Source organism: Rana temporaria, chromosome 2 (genome assembly GCF_905171775.1).
Source record: "Rana temporaria chromosome 2, aRanTem1.1, whole genome shotgun sequence".
NCBI classification, from domain to species: Eukaryota; Metazoa; Chordata; class Amphibia; order Anura; family Ranidae; genus Rana; species Rana temporaria.
In genome coordinates this window covers 444,170,896-444,187,579 of record NC_053490.1, presented here as the reverse complement: position 1 = coordinate 444,187,579, position 16,684 = coordinate 444,170,896, and the positions used below count along the sequence as shown (strand labels likewise).

Genomic DNA, 16,684 nt, shown 5'->3' with positions numbered 1-16,684 from the left:
TCTGAAGTTCCGGCGGATGCTGCCAAAAAGATGTATGGAGGTGCATACTAACTCATTATGCCATTGCCTTACAGGTTGTTTTTTTGGCAGACATAAAACTGCTTTAATAATTTTGTTTATTCAGCATTAAATGGAGCTTAGTAATGTAGCATGAGGGTAAATATTCTGCAAACTTTACATGTTTGGTAAACTCATTCAACAAATCATGCACTGCATTGATGCATTCACACAATTTCACAGTAACCATGAGATGAAACAAAGATCAGGAATATTCCTTTATCCCATCGTATTGCAAATCTATGTACACTACAATCTGTATAATTGAATCGGTTCTGATATCACTGTTTTACTAACCTGACAGCTTATTCTAAAATCGGAAACCTTAATTTTGTTTGAAAATATTAAAGATTCTAACTACCAGCAAGAATAAGTCCTTACAGTTAAAGAGCACCTGTCATTTCAAATCCATCATGGCAGCGCCTGTTCGTGGGCATCCACTAACCTGCTGCCGCTACGTCCCTCACCTTGTGTTAACTGCCTCATCACCAGCTGTCCCATTAAAAGCAAATTGGACTGTCGGTGAGTTAACAGCAGTTCAGGCCTTTTTACTAGTGATTTAAATCATGATTTAAAACTCGACTTGATTTAAATCCAGCCTGCATTTTAGATAAAAAGTATTAAAAAGAAAATTTTTAAAAAAGCCGAACCGATACAAGTTAGTTTATTATCCAGCATTCACTATTCAAAAAGACCAACTCAAAATACTTCAGTAAATTCTTTAAACCATGTAACCAACACATTAGATTTTTATAGGGATTTAAGCTAACGGCACTTGTTACCATTTCAGAAATATAAGCCTGTTCAACCTGTTCACAGACAGTACAAAGTCTACTACACCCAGACTCTCCTGAAAGCCATGGGCAGGGCAGTCTGACATGAAAATTGTATATTCCTTAATAGAGAGTAGAACACCTATTTTCTTTTGTTAAAAGTCGAAGTAGCTGGATTGAGCACATTTCAGTTCACGGTGGGAAACCTTACGCAAATCATTCAAGACATTAGGTTACTTCACCAACTCAAAAAAGACTGACTTTATTCAGTTTTTACACCAACGTATTCATCACGGAACTATATATTCTACTACAGAAGTTCAGTGCCAAATCAGTGTTAACTTGCCAGATCAAAAGTTTGGATCCTGCTCCCTTGAACAGGGGCGTCAAACAATGCTCAGGTGCAAAACCTACAATACTGTACATGAAATTAGAAATTGACCCACCATTATTAAAATACACAACCAAATGGTACATGTTTGCATTACTATTACAATTGATAAGCACTTGTGTGTCCAAAAGAGTTTTGCTAAAGTTGCAATCAGATTAAAATCTGTCCACTAAAACAGGCTGCAATATTGCATAAAAAAAGCTCAACTGCAATAAAGAAAGATCAATTTTGCAGCAAAGCCCAAACTGGGACTTGGGCTGGATTCACATTTATGCAGTTTTAGTGCAAATCTGCAAAATGCAAAAAGCGCTATCAAACTTGTTCGATAGGAAACCATGTTAAATGGACTGCAGTACAAATCTGCAGAAATCACTAAAACTGCATAGGTGTGAATCCAGCCTTAGGCTGACAAACCGACATCCTTTCCTGGCAGACCAACACACACTGGAACAAGCTACATACATCCTGGGTGCTTAGCTGTTTCCTAGAGTGTATTTATGCATCATCCAAAGTCTTAAATAGGTTAAGCAAAGACATCGCTGTTAACCACTTGCCAACTGTCGCACACGGCGGCAGAATGGCACAGGCAGGCAAATTGGTGTACCTGTGCGTCACTTTGAATTTGGCGCCTATCAGACGCGCACTATAAACAAGGCATTTCCCTGTTCTGCCTAGCAACATGACAGGGATCTCCTGCTCCCATCATCGTGAGCAGTGATCTTACTGGACACACTTAAACCCTTGATCGCCCTCCTAGTGTTTAACCCCTCCCCTGTCTGTTATTTATTTATACAGTAATCAGTGGCTATTTGTAGCTCCGATTGCCATATAAATGACAATGTTCCTAAAATAGTGTCAAAAAGTGTCCACCATAATGTCACAGTCCCGATAAAAATTGCAGATCGCCACCATTACTAGTAAAAAAAAAAAAATATATATATTTTTTTTTATAAAAATCCAGTAAATCTCCTATTTTAGACGCTATAACTTTTTTGCGCAAACCAATCAATATACACCAATTGCAAGTCAAAAATATTGCTTTTCTTTCAAAATTTACGCTTTTTTGTTTATAGCGCAAAAAAATAAAAAATGCAGAGATGATCAAATACCACCAAAATAAATCTATTTGTGGGAGGAAAAAGAACATCAATTTTGTTTGGGTACAATGTCGCACGACCACTCAATTGTCAGCTAAAAAATGCTCTGCCAGGAAGGTGGTAAATCCCTCTGGGGCTGAAGTGGTTAAGACACTGTCAGACATGGGAGAAAATGTACGCCAAAAAGGAATAATATGCAACAGCAGAATTATACTGTGTGTACTTAGCCTCCAACTCCTTTCCATATTTCCCCCCCCCCCCCCCCCCAACAAGCATGGTCTCATTAACTAGAAAAACTGGTTTTACTTAGTGTCCGAATCACTTGATTAAAATAACCATTACAACATACCAGAGTGAAGAAAATGTAATGTACATGCAATTGCAACTAAATTGTTAAAACTACTTACAGCTCATCTCGTTGCCTCTGTGACAGAACCATGATTGGAAAGTCTCTGTTGATTTTATATAGGAGAGCTTCAGGAGTTCACAAATCCTAGGGAACCCCAAATCTGCAAAGCATACAGCCACAGAGTGGCTTCAGTTGTAGGAAACCTCTTCACCAAAGGCAGGGTTCCAAAGAAAACTTGGGAGTCATTCAAGGAAGGGTCATTCCACCTGGAAAATAAAAACAATTATTGTGAATTTTTCAATACAAGACATAACATTTATTGTTTATAGCATATGAAAATTCTGGTCAACATGAGACCACTCAAAATAATAAGTACAGTTTCATGTTAACAGGAGGATAGTGCAGGTCAAAAATGCAAAAAAGAAAAATTACTGAAATAAACACATTGGGAGTTAATTAAAATTGAATACCTTTGGCTTCTAATTTTTTTTTATATTTAAAGCTTTTATTGAACAATTTACAGTTTAAACATATTTCTGTAGGTTATAAGGCAATACTGTGGAAATGCATAGAAGGATATGTGGCTCATGTACATTTAAATTGGGTTTCTATTTTTAAATGCTTGCTGTGCCATATATGTGTACTGAAGAGTGTTGTGTTAATTAGCCACAAGGGGGTGCTCTGCATGTGGCAGCCTCATTACTTAAAGGGAATGTATAGTCGTTTTTTTAGTTTATACAGTGCACCCGGTAAGTATTCACAGTGCTTCACCTTTACCACATTTTGTTATGTTACAGCCTTATTCCAAAATGGATTAAATTATTGTCTTCAAAATTCGACAAACAATACCCCATAATGACAACGTGAAAAAAGTTTGTGAAATCATTACAAATTCAAAGTGGATGTAAACCCGAAAACATTTTTTTCCCGTTCCACCCCCTTGCTGTGACAGGTTATTTACATATATCATGCACTAGCCTGGAGACAGGCATTCTTTTTTTTTTTTTATTCCCACCCCTTTTCTGAAGTCATTTGGTTACTTTTCTGGATTTTGACTGGATGTTAGTGATCATAGCAGAATTTAGTGTAAGGAATACACAAGAGAAAATGCATGTTGACAAGGGGAGTGTAGAGGTGGGCAGGGAGTCTACCGACATCACGACTCCACCCACAGAGCTCCAGACAACAGATCCAACCACAGAATCTGCAGATTTTCAGTTCTTGTAACAGAGGGGAAACATGTGACAGGTAAGGATACATGCAGGAGGCATCTATATCCTTATAGATAAGCACTATGGCAGTAGTTTAGAAAGGATGAGAGTGGGTTTACATCCACTTAAAACAAAAAAATCACATGTACATCGGTATTCACAGACTTTGCTTAATACTTTGTTGAAGCACCTTTGACACCAATTGCAGCCACAAGTCTTTTTGAGTATGATGCTACAAGCTTGGCACACTGGAGGCCACTGTACTCACTGGGATCTTTAATGTTGCAGTAAGGTTTCTGTACCCTTTCCCAGATCTGTGCCTTGATACAATCCTGTCTGAGATCTACGGACAAATCCTTGGACTTAATGGCTTGGTTTGTACTCTGACATGCATTGTAATCTGTGGGACCTTATATAGGCAGGTGTGTGTGCCTTTGCAAATTATGTCCAATCAATTGAATTTACCACAGGTAGACTCCAAGTTGTAGAAACATCAAGGATGATCAGTTGAAATAGGATGCACCCAAGCTCAATTATGAGTGTCATGGCAAAGGCTGTGAATACTTCTGTACTCATGATTTTTCTTAATTTTTTATACATTTTCCAAGATCTCAAACTTCTTTCACACTGTCATTATGGGGTATTGTTTGTAGAATTTTGAGGAAAATAATGAATTAAATCCATTTTGGAATAAGACTAACATAACCATGTGGAAAAAGTGAAGCGCTGTGAAAACTTTCCAGATGCACGGCAGTCAATACAGAGGCTTAGTGTGGCCTACTTGCAACAAAAGTGCTAGTAATATTAGGACCGCCAGGTAAGAAACTGTGCAAGAGAGTCCCCAAAAAAATAGCTTAATGCTTCATGTACACAGGATGTTTTTACAACCTCTCCTGAAAGATTTAACTTGCCCTCATGTCCTCGGACATGAGGGCATCCATGATAGGCAGAACACTGAACACAGTGTCTGCTGGGAAGCTGAGTGTTGCACCTATCACAGAACAGCAGAAGGAGGAGGCGCGGCTTTTGAAAAACGGACGGCCGCTGTCTGACAGATTCTTCATGTCAGGGATAAGGTAAGGGAACTTCGAGGCATGCAACGGCGGCACAGTCTGGCATGCAACGGCACAGTGAGGTGAGGCATGACTAGTAGGAAAGGGGGTCGTCTTATACGGTGAGCATATCCCAAAACCAAAATTTTAGCTGGAAAATTAGGGTCGTCTTATACGCCGACAAATACGGTAATAAAAAGCTTTCAGCGCTATAACAGACCAAAAAGGGAGCAAATAAATAACGTTTAAAGAGAAACTTCACCCAAAACAGGAAGTTCTGGCTGTCTACCACTCCCCCCATTAAGTTGTCAGTTTATTGATCCGCAGTCTTCTGGAACACATCAGATCCCAAAAAGCTGTGGGACCATTCATGAAGTGCAGTGTCGCTTTCACATTGAAAAGACAGCTGTGAAGCACAACCAGTTACAGCCAAATTACCAGAGTAAAAATGCTTGCGCCAGGACCACAAAATGGTCAAAAAGTCAGCTCGAGTGAGGACCACGCTGGATCCCTGGACAGGTAAGTGTTTTGCTTCCAAGTTGAATTGCTTTAAATACACTAAATCACTATAAAGTAACATTTCAAATCAAGTATGACAAAATATATTTGAGAACACAAAAATCTATTCTCGAAAAAGGATACTGCTGACAATTGTGTCAGCAGAATTTCACAAGTTATTCTAAATTTCAGTGTGAAGCATTGTGTGCCAGCAATCACTTGTACATGCAATGCAATTAAAAAACACAGTGAACACCAATCTGCACTGGACAGCCATTCTTTAATGGAAAAGAAGAAAAAAACTTGTGCATTCTACCATTGAATCATCCATTAGAAATTCAGTTTCCAGTATTGGCATTTATGTCCAGTAAGCAACATTACCATTCTAAAGCCTCATACACACGATCAGACTTCCAGCACAGCAGTACTTCAGCCAACTTCCACCAAATCACGTGTTTTTTCTGCTCTTTACCGCCACCCTTTCGGCAACTTCTGCTATTGTCGTCTGATCTTTAGCATTGGTTCGGAGCATGCGTGTTTGAACTTTAGTCCGATGGACTTGTGTACACACGGTTAGGGCCAAAACAACTAATCGATTAATCGACAACTTATCGATTATGAAATTAACCGATTAATAGGCCGGTAACAGAATGGGGTTTAAAAAAACTAAAATTGGTCCTTTATAGTACAAAAAGAGCAAATCGCTACTGTAAATATTACTTTCACTGTGCAACAGTAAAAAACAAACCCCTTACAGTAGCAATTATTTTCTCTTTTTGTACTAATTTTAGTTTTTTTAACCCCCATTATGTTACTAAACATCTCAGGCTGGGTCACACCTCAGTTTCATGGTGCTTTTCGCAGAAACACTACAGTTCATTTACATGGTTTCCTATGGGACACGTTCACATCCATGATTTTTTTCAGCTGCTGCATTTGGAAAGGGCAAGGACTTTTTTTTTTAAAGCAAAACGGTTCCATTTTGTTTTTTTGGTTCAATATACTTCAATGGAGAAGCTGCAGAAAAGCATGTAATGTTTTTTTGCGGCAAATTGTGTTTTTTAATCTGCCCAACAACAAATTGGACCAAAAAAAAAAATATGCAAATCATATCAAAATAATAATCGGCCAACTAATCGATTCTGAAAATAATCGTTAGTTGCAGCCTTACACACTATAGGACTTTGCTCCATCAGACATTTGTTGCCGGAAAGTTTGTCTGTTCTCACAGCGAACATTTGTCCGATTAAAAAGTGAAAAAGTTTGTCTGATGGAGCGTACACGGTCGGATTGTCTGCAAAAACAGGTCAGTTGGAGGTTTGTTGTCAAAAAGTCTGATCGTGTGTACAGGCCTTTATGCAGCCAACAGATGAGTCACCCCCCTCAAGTGTTTGAAGAATTTCTCACCATCAGAATACACGGATCAGAGTTGCCAGCTATAGTCTGCAATGCTGACCGAGTGGGGAAAATTCAACAGGGTGGTTGAACTGAAGTTGATCAGCAACTTATGTACAGCCAATGCCTGTACATGGATTGAAATTCGGCATGTTGGACCAGCCAAATCTCGATTCATGTATGGGCAGCTTAATATACTCTGGTAATTTAAATTGTACAGCCACCATCTGTCAAATGAGCCATGATGAAAGGAAAAAATCTCTTCAGGTTCCAAACAAATCATTCCTAAATCAGACAAACACATTAAAAGCAACTCAGGTAAACCAATATTCAACACTTCAAAAAGGGTGTAAGGCAGGGGCAGGCAAACCTTCCCCCCTAGGACAATTTTCAGCATTTGTCGCAATTTGAATGACAATTGCGCGGTCATACAACACTGTACCCAAACTACATTTTTATAAATTTTATTCCCACAATAGAGCTTTCTTTTGGCGGTATGTGGTCACCACTGGGGTTTTGAATTTTTTGCCAAACTAGAAAAAACACCGAAACTTTGTTTGTTATAAAATTTTGTTTTCCCTTTCACTGATGGGTTGGCACCGATAGGCGGCACTTATACGCAGCACTGACAGGCAGAACTGATGGGCACAAATAGACACTGATGAGGTACTGACAGGTTTTCCTGAGGGGTACTGAGGAGGCCACTGATTGGCACTGTGCCAATTAGCACAGACCCCAAGCAGGAGTGTCAGGACGCCCACCAACACACAGCTCCTTTATCTGCAAAGTAGACAGTGTCCTGACTTGCCTGCTCGCCCCCTCAAGAGGCTTTCTCCACACCAGGGAGAAAGCCTTGCATTACTGTGTGGAGTTACAGACAGAAGAACAGGAAGTGAGGATTTCTCAGAAGAAATCAGGACATTTAAAAGCAAAATCGAAGGTTGAGGGAAGTGAAGGAGGACTTCACTAAGGTAAAGGAAGCTATTTAGGGAAAACAAAATGTACCTTTACAACCCCTTTAACCACTTAAGACCCGGAACTTTAGGCAGCTAAAGGACCCGGACAGTTTTTGCGATTTGGCACTGCGTCGCTTTAACTGACAATTGCGCGGTCGTGCGTCGTGGCTCCCAAACAAAATTGGCGTCCCTTTTTTCCCCACAAAGTTTCTTTTGGTGGTATTTGATCACCTCTGTGGTTTTTATTTTTTGCGCTATAAACAAAAATAGAGCGAAATTTTGAAAAAAAATGCAATATTTTTTACTTTTTTCTATAACAAATATCCCCCCAAAAATATATAAAACATTTTTTTTCCTCAGTTTAGGCCGATACGTATTCTACCCATTTTTGGTAAAAAATAAATTGCAATAAGCGTTTATCGATTGGTTTGCACAAAATTCATAGCGCCTACAAAATAGGGGATAGTTTTATTGCATTATAATTTTTTTTTTTTTTTTTTACTACTAATGGCGGCGATCAGCGTTTTTTTTCGTGACTGCGACATTATGGCGGACACTTCGGACAATTTTGACACATTTTTGGGACCATTGTCATTTTCACAACAGAAAATGCATTAAAAATGCATTGGTGAATGGATAGTGGTCTTATGCGCTGGTCAAAGTGAATAGGACAAATAAAACTAATAAGTGTAAGTGAATGAATGCAGCTCAATCTATAGTGAAAACAACTCACGGTGTAAGATATAAATGAAAAAAAAAAAGGGTGATGAGCGCAAAAAAATGGTAAATTAAGCTAAACTAATGAGTGATCAATACCATCTAAATATATAATAAAATATAAAGTGTACTGAAACAGTGATAAAGTGCTAAATACGTAATCAAGAATCAAAAATACTGACAGCAAGTCAAAGAATAAACAAACAAAATCAATAGTGAATACAGTGACAGTCAGCAAAATAAATGTGCTGAATAAGCAATAGTGCCCAATAAGTGCTGGTGAGCACAGTGTTAATGAAGTGCTAATGCAACAATAAAGATCAAATTCCTAATGAATAGGAATGATGCTTATGGGATCCACTGGGATATGTGCATGAAACAGTTCATAGAGATAAAGTTCATAAGCCAATGTAGTTCATATGTTCATGCTGTTCGAATGAGGACAACTTTACACCACTCTGAGCTACTGCCCTGTTGGGCTAAGGTAAGCGCTCTGTGAGCCCAGTATCACTGTTAAAAATTCATTGTTTACTGTGAAAATGACAATTGCAGTTTGGGAGTTAACCACAAGGGGGTGCTGAAGGGGTTATGTGTGACCTCATTTGTGTTTCTAACTGTAGGGGTGTGTGGCTGTAGGTGTGACGTCATTGATTGTGTTTGCCTATAAAAAGGGAACACACGATCGATAACAGCGCCACAGTGAAGAACGGGGAAGCTGTGTTTACACACAGCTCTCCCCGTTCTTCAGCTCTGGGGACCGATCGCGGGACTCCAGCGGCAATCGGGTCCGCGAGTCCTGTGGTCACGGAGCTTCGGACCGGGTCGCATGCGCGTGACCCCACGGCTGGGCTTAAAGAGCCACGTCCATGTATGTGCCCAGTCGTGCCATTCTGCCGACGTATATAGGCGTGAAGGGGTCCTAAAGTGGTTAAAAAGACGCAGTGTCGAATCGCAAAAAGTGGCCTTGTCTTTGGCCAGCCAAATGGTCCAGGGCTGAAGTGGTTAAGATTGCAGACATAAAACAAAAGATGGTTAGAGGCACAAGAGATGGTCATGACAATATTTTCTTTAAACTGTAATTTTTGGTCTAGTGCAGTGGTTCTCAACCTGGGCATCAGGGCCCCCTCAGGGGTCAAATGATGATTTGCCAAGAGTCCTTGGATCCTGGGCTGTTCCCGAAGCCTGCACTGCTCTACCAGCCTTTTCACAGCTGTCCCTGGAGTCTGTGACGGTCCAGCTGGGCTGTTCCTGGAGCATGCGGCCGCCCCCTCCTTTTCATTGCAGCCGCCCATTCAGTTCTCAGCATGGCTAGGGAGTAGAGAATAGAGGTCAGCTGACTGGTGAAGAATGTGAAGTCGGAGGGGCTGGAGGAGACCCCATCTCCTCATTTCGGCATAGGTGTCACTGCTACGAGACACCACAAAGTCAGAGACACAGTGAGTAACACTACCTGTGATTATAGTTGCCATTAAAAGCCCCCACTACAGTTCTCAAATCAAGAGCACCAAAGTTGGCTGATGAGAACCCCCCACTGCACTGCCACTCATCCCACCCCCCAAAGAGTAAGACGGAATAAAAAATAAAGAATACATGAAAAGGAGGGGGAGGAACAAAAAAAAGGGGGAGAAAGAATAAGAGAAAGAACAAGAAAGACGGCTTGAGAGCGAGGTATGTGGGAGCGGGGGGCGGAAAAACAACAAGAAATTAGGATAGAGAGAGATAAAAGAAAAAAAAAAAAAAAAAAAAAAAGAAGAACAAAAGAGAAAGAGTGGTACATCCTAAAATGTTACTGTTAAGGGTCCCCACAACTTGGGAAATTTTATCAAGGGGTCATGGCACAGAAGGTTGAGAACCACTGGTCTAGTGCATCCTTAATTTTTAGTTTCGGCAGCAACATTTCCATTTGGTGCCCTAGCTGTAACTTATCCTACCGTGTGATGTATGTCTTGCTGGCTGCAGAATGAGGGGTGTGATTTATGTTGAAGTGGGTGAGTTCACGTTTACATGAACCTCCCACATTCACTCCCATTCCAAGGACTCATGGAAAATGTAGGCTTATTACAGTTAGGCCACTTTCACACTGAGGCGCTTTACAGGCGCTATCGTGCTAAAAATAGCACCTGCAAAGCGCCTGTCCTGTCACTCCAGTGTGAAAGCCCATTATCAATGTAAAGTTAACGACACCCCCAGGTCGGTTCGCAGATCGCTGTGCGAACTGTAAAATGGTGCAGGAATCGAATCGCATAAGCGTGAACACTTGTGTGATCCGATTCATGTGCAGATAACATGCAATGTCTGGCATCGCACTAGTGTGAACTCAGCCCAAGTTATAAAAAAGTTACAACTAGTATCACCATTTCTCTCCATAACGTTGAATCTAATAAGCAAACATTATAAGCATTCTGCCATTAACCTCTTCCCGCCTGGCTGGTTTTTACGGCCACAATGCGGCTCTTAATTGACGGGAGGCCATCTATATACGGCCTCCAGGCCACTGGGGGGCGCGCGCACGCCGCGTCAGCCAGGTGCCAAAACGCGTGCCTGGCGGCCGCGATGTTCTCCGGGCACCCGCGATAGGCAGTCACGGAGACAGGGACGTGGAGCTCTGTGTGTAACCACAGAGCTCCACGTCCTTTCAGGGAGAGGAGACTGATGGTTGTCCCTATGTACAAGGGACACACTATCAGTCACCTCCCCAAGTCACAGATTGCATGTTTTGAGTTAGAGGAGGTCTAGAGCTAGAATTATTGCTCTCGCTCTACCAATCGCGACGATACCTCACATGTGTGGTTTGAACACCGTTTACGTATGCATTCGCTTCTGCGCGCGAGCTTGGCGGGACGGGGCACGTTTTCTGGCTTTTAACTATTTTAGCTGGCTTCTAGATTCCAAGGAAATTTGTCAAACCCTGGGTTAATATATTCAGGGAGTGTTCATTTTACATGCCTGGATATGTTTTAATATGTTTTAGGTTTATATATCCAACTTTGTAATACATTAAAAAAAATTTAACGCCAACCTGGGCCACTTTACTCCCTACGGCCACTTTACTCCCTACGGCCGTCTACCCAGTCACCTAGTTCATCTTTCCTTGGTTTCCTTTGTTTATTACAAGCACACATGAATTGCGTGCAGGATTTGACAGGTATGCAATTCAAAAACATTATATAGCAGCCAGTACTGTGTCAAGTAGATAATGTAAAAAGCTAAAAAAAATATTGGGCGAAACATGCATCCACTGTAATCCATAACTGTTGGAATAAGTCACTCTGACGTTTAAAAAAATAAATAAAAAATCAGAAAATGTATCTGAGAAATAATGTTTTAACCGAGTTATTGCAATAATTCTACACCATAAATTGTCCCAAAAATGTCTACTTGTACAACAATCATCCATGAAACCAAAACAAAATTTGGACCTGCATGTGTCATATCACTGCACCCAGACAGCAGACAAGGGAATTCACATTTGAGACCAGAGCTCTGACACAGCAAATTGTATGCTGCATGTCTCATCCAATCGTATGTAAAAACAAAAAAGTTTTAATTCTTATTAACTCCAAGACAAGAAAAAATAAAAGTAGATCATTAAAATATTTTTGGAATACCTGCCTTACTAATGTGCTTGAAGGCATTTGTAGATCATCTTCAGATCTGTGTCTTTGTGAAACCCCTTGGACCCTCTGTCTATAAACAAAACCTTGAACTCTAGCCAAGCCATCCCCCTCTTGGAACTGAACACCATTCAAATGATGAATGTGAAAGGTCCTGGCCTATTCACACCGACATATTTAGGCGTGTTGCAGGTGTGGGGTGTCCGAAATGTCTTTCTTCAGGGTGGTATTAGCAAAACACTTCACACCAAGTGGAAAAAAAAGGGGGGGGGGGACTTGCATACCAAAGTCGTCTACCAAGATCTTGAAAGAAGGCAGTAAACTTTAATCAAGATAGAAAAAATAAAATGTAAAAAACCTCAAAGAAAAATCTTAAGTCTGTCTTTTTCCACCTACCCTAAGTTTTTGTGGCCCTCTGTGTACCCGTTAACCACTTGCCGACCGTCTCACGCCGATATACGAAAAAAACATTTTTGAAAAAAAACTGCGCTAATTAGTAGTAAACAAACCCGTACCTCAAACGTGTGAGAAAGTGATTGCTAATGAAGCAAATTGTAAAGCTGCACCTTACTGTGTGACATTAAACAGTGGTATAAATATGGGAAAAAAACAAGTTGCGCTAAACAATATAAACATTTGATGTGACAATATAAAACAAAAATTTATTGTGTTGAACGATTGAATAAACAATCATCATATAGTCATAAACATGCAAAAGAATCAAAGCACGAACCCTTAAAGCAAAAAGTCCATATATAAAAAATAATTGGAAAGTTGGATCACAGAAGTGATCAATTTGAGATGCTCCTTCACCAGTGAAGAGAATAAGTCCTCAAATGATATAGTCAGATGAGCCAGCAATACGGAGTGACAACCAGATCCTCCACCAACAAAGCATATAAATCTGCTTACCAGATCCCGGCGGTCCCTTGATTATAGGGGACCCCAGGTAGCATGTAGATATAAAAAGAGTTGCAAAGCCACACACTGGATGGACACGGTCTATTGGGGATCATTGACATCCACCGGCAGGCCACGATCGCGGTGAGGAGAGCTTTATTTTGGTAGCATTTAATCACTGCTGGGTTTTTATTTTTTTACACTGGGGCAACACGACTTTCAGCATGACTTTGGGAGGCAACTTGAACACGACTTGAGTATAAATCAACACGACTTACAAACACGACGTGAGGGCGCCTCCAGGAGGGGGAACTAGATGCCAAAAAAATTAAAAACACGGCATGGGTTCCCCTCTAGCATACCAAGTCCTTAGGTCTGGTATGGATTGCAAGGGGAACCCCCTACGCCGAAAAAAAAGTGTGAGGGTTCCCCCCAAATCCATACCAGATCCTTATCCAAGCACGCAGACCAGCCGGTCAGGAAAGGGGGAGGGGACAGGCGAGCGCCCCCCCCCCCACCATCCTGAACCGTACCAGGCGCATTCTTCTCTTCGATGTTGACTTGACGCTCCCTCCTGCTGTAATGCCGGGTGTGCGGTGCGCAGCAATTTATATAGGCCTCTTATGACTTCAGTCCTAGCATGCTCCGGGTGATCATAAGAGGCCTATATAAATTGCCGCGCACCGCACACCCGGCATTACAGCGGAAGGGAGCGTCAAGTCAACATCGAAGAGGAGAAGGTGACGCAGAAGACTGGGCCCCCACTGGTGAAAGAGCTGAAAGAAGACATCGGTGGTGCCCGGCAGAAGAGAAAAAGAACCGGAGAGCAGGAGAAGAGAGAGCGGAGAAGTCGGGAGAAGACCCCCCGAAGTCGGGAGAAGACCCCCCGAAGTCGGGAGAAGACCCCCCGAAGTCGGGAGAAGACCCCCCGAAGTCGGGAGAAGACCCCCCGAAGTCGGGAGAAGACCCCCCGAAGTCGGGAGAAGACCCCCCGAAGTCGGGAGAAGACAGGGCCACAGCTGGCAAAAGCTGAAAGACAGTGGTGGTGCCTGGCAGAAGACGCCCGGAGCTGTCTAAATAAACTACACTACTTTAAAAACCTGTGTAGTGTTTTTTTATTGACATTTATTTTCCACCAGGTGAATGGGTAGGGGTACGATGTACCCCATACTCATTCACATAGGGTGGGGGTCGGGATCTGGGGGCCCCCTCATTAAAGGGGGCTCCCAGATTCCGATAAGGCCCCCGCCCGCAGACCCCGACAACCAACGGCCAGGGTTGTCGGGAAGAGGCCCTTGTCCCCATCAACATGGGGACAAGGTGCTTTGGGGTGGGGGGACCACAGGGAGCCCCCCTACCTAAAGGACCCCCCCCATGTTGAGGGCATGCCGCCTGGTATGGTTCAGGAGGGGGAGGGGCACTCGCCCGTGACCACCCCCTTTCCTGACCGGCCGGTCTGCGTGCTCGGATAAGGGTCTGGTATGGATTTGGGGGGAGCCCCCATGTCGTTTTTTGGCGTAGGCGTTTCCCTTTGAAATCCATACCAGACATAAGGGCCTGGTATGCCCCTAGAGGGGAACCCATGCCAGTTTTTTATTTAAAATTTGGCGTGGAGATCCCCTGTGGGAGGGAGGAGCTTGCCTTAGAACAGGTTCACACTGGGGCGACTTCCTGCAAAGTTGCCTCACTGTGAACGGGGATCCGACTTGGAGGCGACTTCCATTGAAATCAATGGACACAGGTCGCCTAATAGTCAGATTAGTCAGTAGTACAGGAACCTTTTCTGAAGTCGGAGCGACTTCAGCAGTGTACATTAAGACGGCTCCCATTCACTTTCTCGACCGCATGACTTGGGGCGTCTTGAAGTCGGATCCCAGGTCGCCCCAGTGTGAACCAGCTCTTACAGTAGCAATTTGCTCTTTTTGTACCAATTTTAGTTTTTTTAACCCCCATTATGTTACTAAACATCTCAGGCCTGGGTCACACCTCTGTTTTTTGGTGCCTTTTACAGAAACACTACAGTTCATTTACATGGTTGCATATGGGACACGTTCACATCCATAATTTTTTTCAGCTGCTGCCTATTTGGAAAGGGCAAGGACTTTTTTTTCACGAAAAACTGTGCCATTTTGTTTTTTTGGTTCAATATACTTCAATGCAAAAGCTGTAGAAAAGCACGCAATGCGTTTTTTGCAGCAATTTGTTTTTTTGTTATTGCGTACAATTATATGAAAAAAACTGATGAATTAAAATCTGCATGGTATCCAAACATGAGATGTCAATACTGCAAATAACAAAAAGGAGTTTAACACAAGGCTATTGCTCATAGAAGAGCCCCAACGCGATTCGATCGTATATTGTTCTGATCTTCCTAAGGGGGATGAAGACATCTTCAAAATTGAAATATCATGCATGATCGGAGTCAATTAAAAACATAGGCAGGGTAGTTTCCAGGTGGTAATCTGTCCAAGAAGTGTGGAACGGGCCCACACCAACCCACGGAAAGACACACAGACTAAATGTGAGAGAGGGAAAGGAGAGCACAGACATACCCATAAGTGGTCTTAGCTGTGCTTTGAATGTTATTAACCATCCGACACTGATGGGAATCCTTTCAACAGTATATATGTATATCTCCTACTACACTCTACATGTTCTACACTGATATCTCATTCCTTGCAGCAAGTGATCAGTTGCAGGATGGGAATGGCTGCTAGACAATAATACTTGCACCTACCTGGATATGTGAGGAATTCACAGTATTCCTCGCATGAATCCCTGACTCTTTAAACTTGTAAAAAGAGGACCTGTAGAGATAAACTACATTGAATTTGAATTATACAATCAAGTGGGATATACAGTGCCTTGCGAAAGTATTCGGCCCCCTTGAACTTTGCGACCTTTTGCCACATTTCAGGCTTCAAACATAAAGATATAAAACTAATATTTTTTTGAAGAATCAACAAGTGGAACGCAAGTTATTGGATATTTCAAACTTTTTTTAAACAAATAAACTGAAAATATTGGGCATGCAAAATGATTCAGCCCCTTTACTTTCAGTGCAGCAAACTCTCTCCAGAAGTTCAGTGAGGATCTCTGAATGATCCAATGTTGACCTAAATGACTAATGATAAATAGAATCCACCTGTGTGTAATCAAGTCTCCGTATAAATGCACCTGCACTGTGATAGTCTCAGAGGTCCATTTAAAGCGCAGAGAGCATCATGAAGAACAAGGAACACACCAGAGAAGTTTAAAGCCGGATTTGGATACAAAAAGATTTCCCAAGCTTTAAACATCCCAAGGAGCACTGTGCAAGCGATAATATTGAAATGGAAGGAGTATGAGACCACTGCAAATCTACGAAGACCTGGCCGTCCCTCTAAACTTTCAGCTCATACAAGGAGAAGACTGATCAGAGATGCAGCCAAGAGGCCCATGATCACTCTGGATGAACTGCAGAGATCTACAGCTGAGGTGGGAGACTCTGCACAAATCTGGCCTTTATGGAAGAGTGGCAAGAAGAAAGCCTTTATTTAAATATATCAATAAAAAGTGTTGCTTAAAGTTTGCCACAAGCCACCTGGGAGACACACCAAACATGTGGAAGAAGGTGCTCTGGTCAGATGAAACCAAAATCGAACTTTTTGGCAACAATGCAAAACTTTATGTTT

The 16,684-nt window shown here is 41.9% G+C and overlaps 1 protein-coding gene across 1 annotated transcript in view; it reads right to left on the bottom strand.

The window, feature by feature from the left end:
• PAFAH1B1 (platelet activating factor acetylhydrolase 1b regulatory subunit 1) overlaps positions 1–16,684 on the bottom strand; it is a 118,542-nt gene that overhangs the window by 70,646 nt on the left and 31,212 nt on the right. Inside the window, exon 2 of the mRNA XM_040338446.1 lies at positions 2,726–2,933. Coding sequence (XP_040194380.1) covers positions 2,726–2,757 — 32 coding nt within the window. The 5' untranslated portion in view covers positions 2,758–2,933. The remainder of the gene's footprint in view (positions 1–2,725; positions 2,934–16,684) is intronic.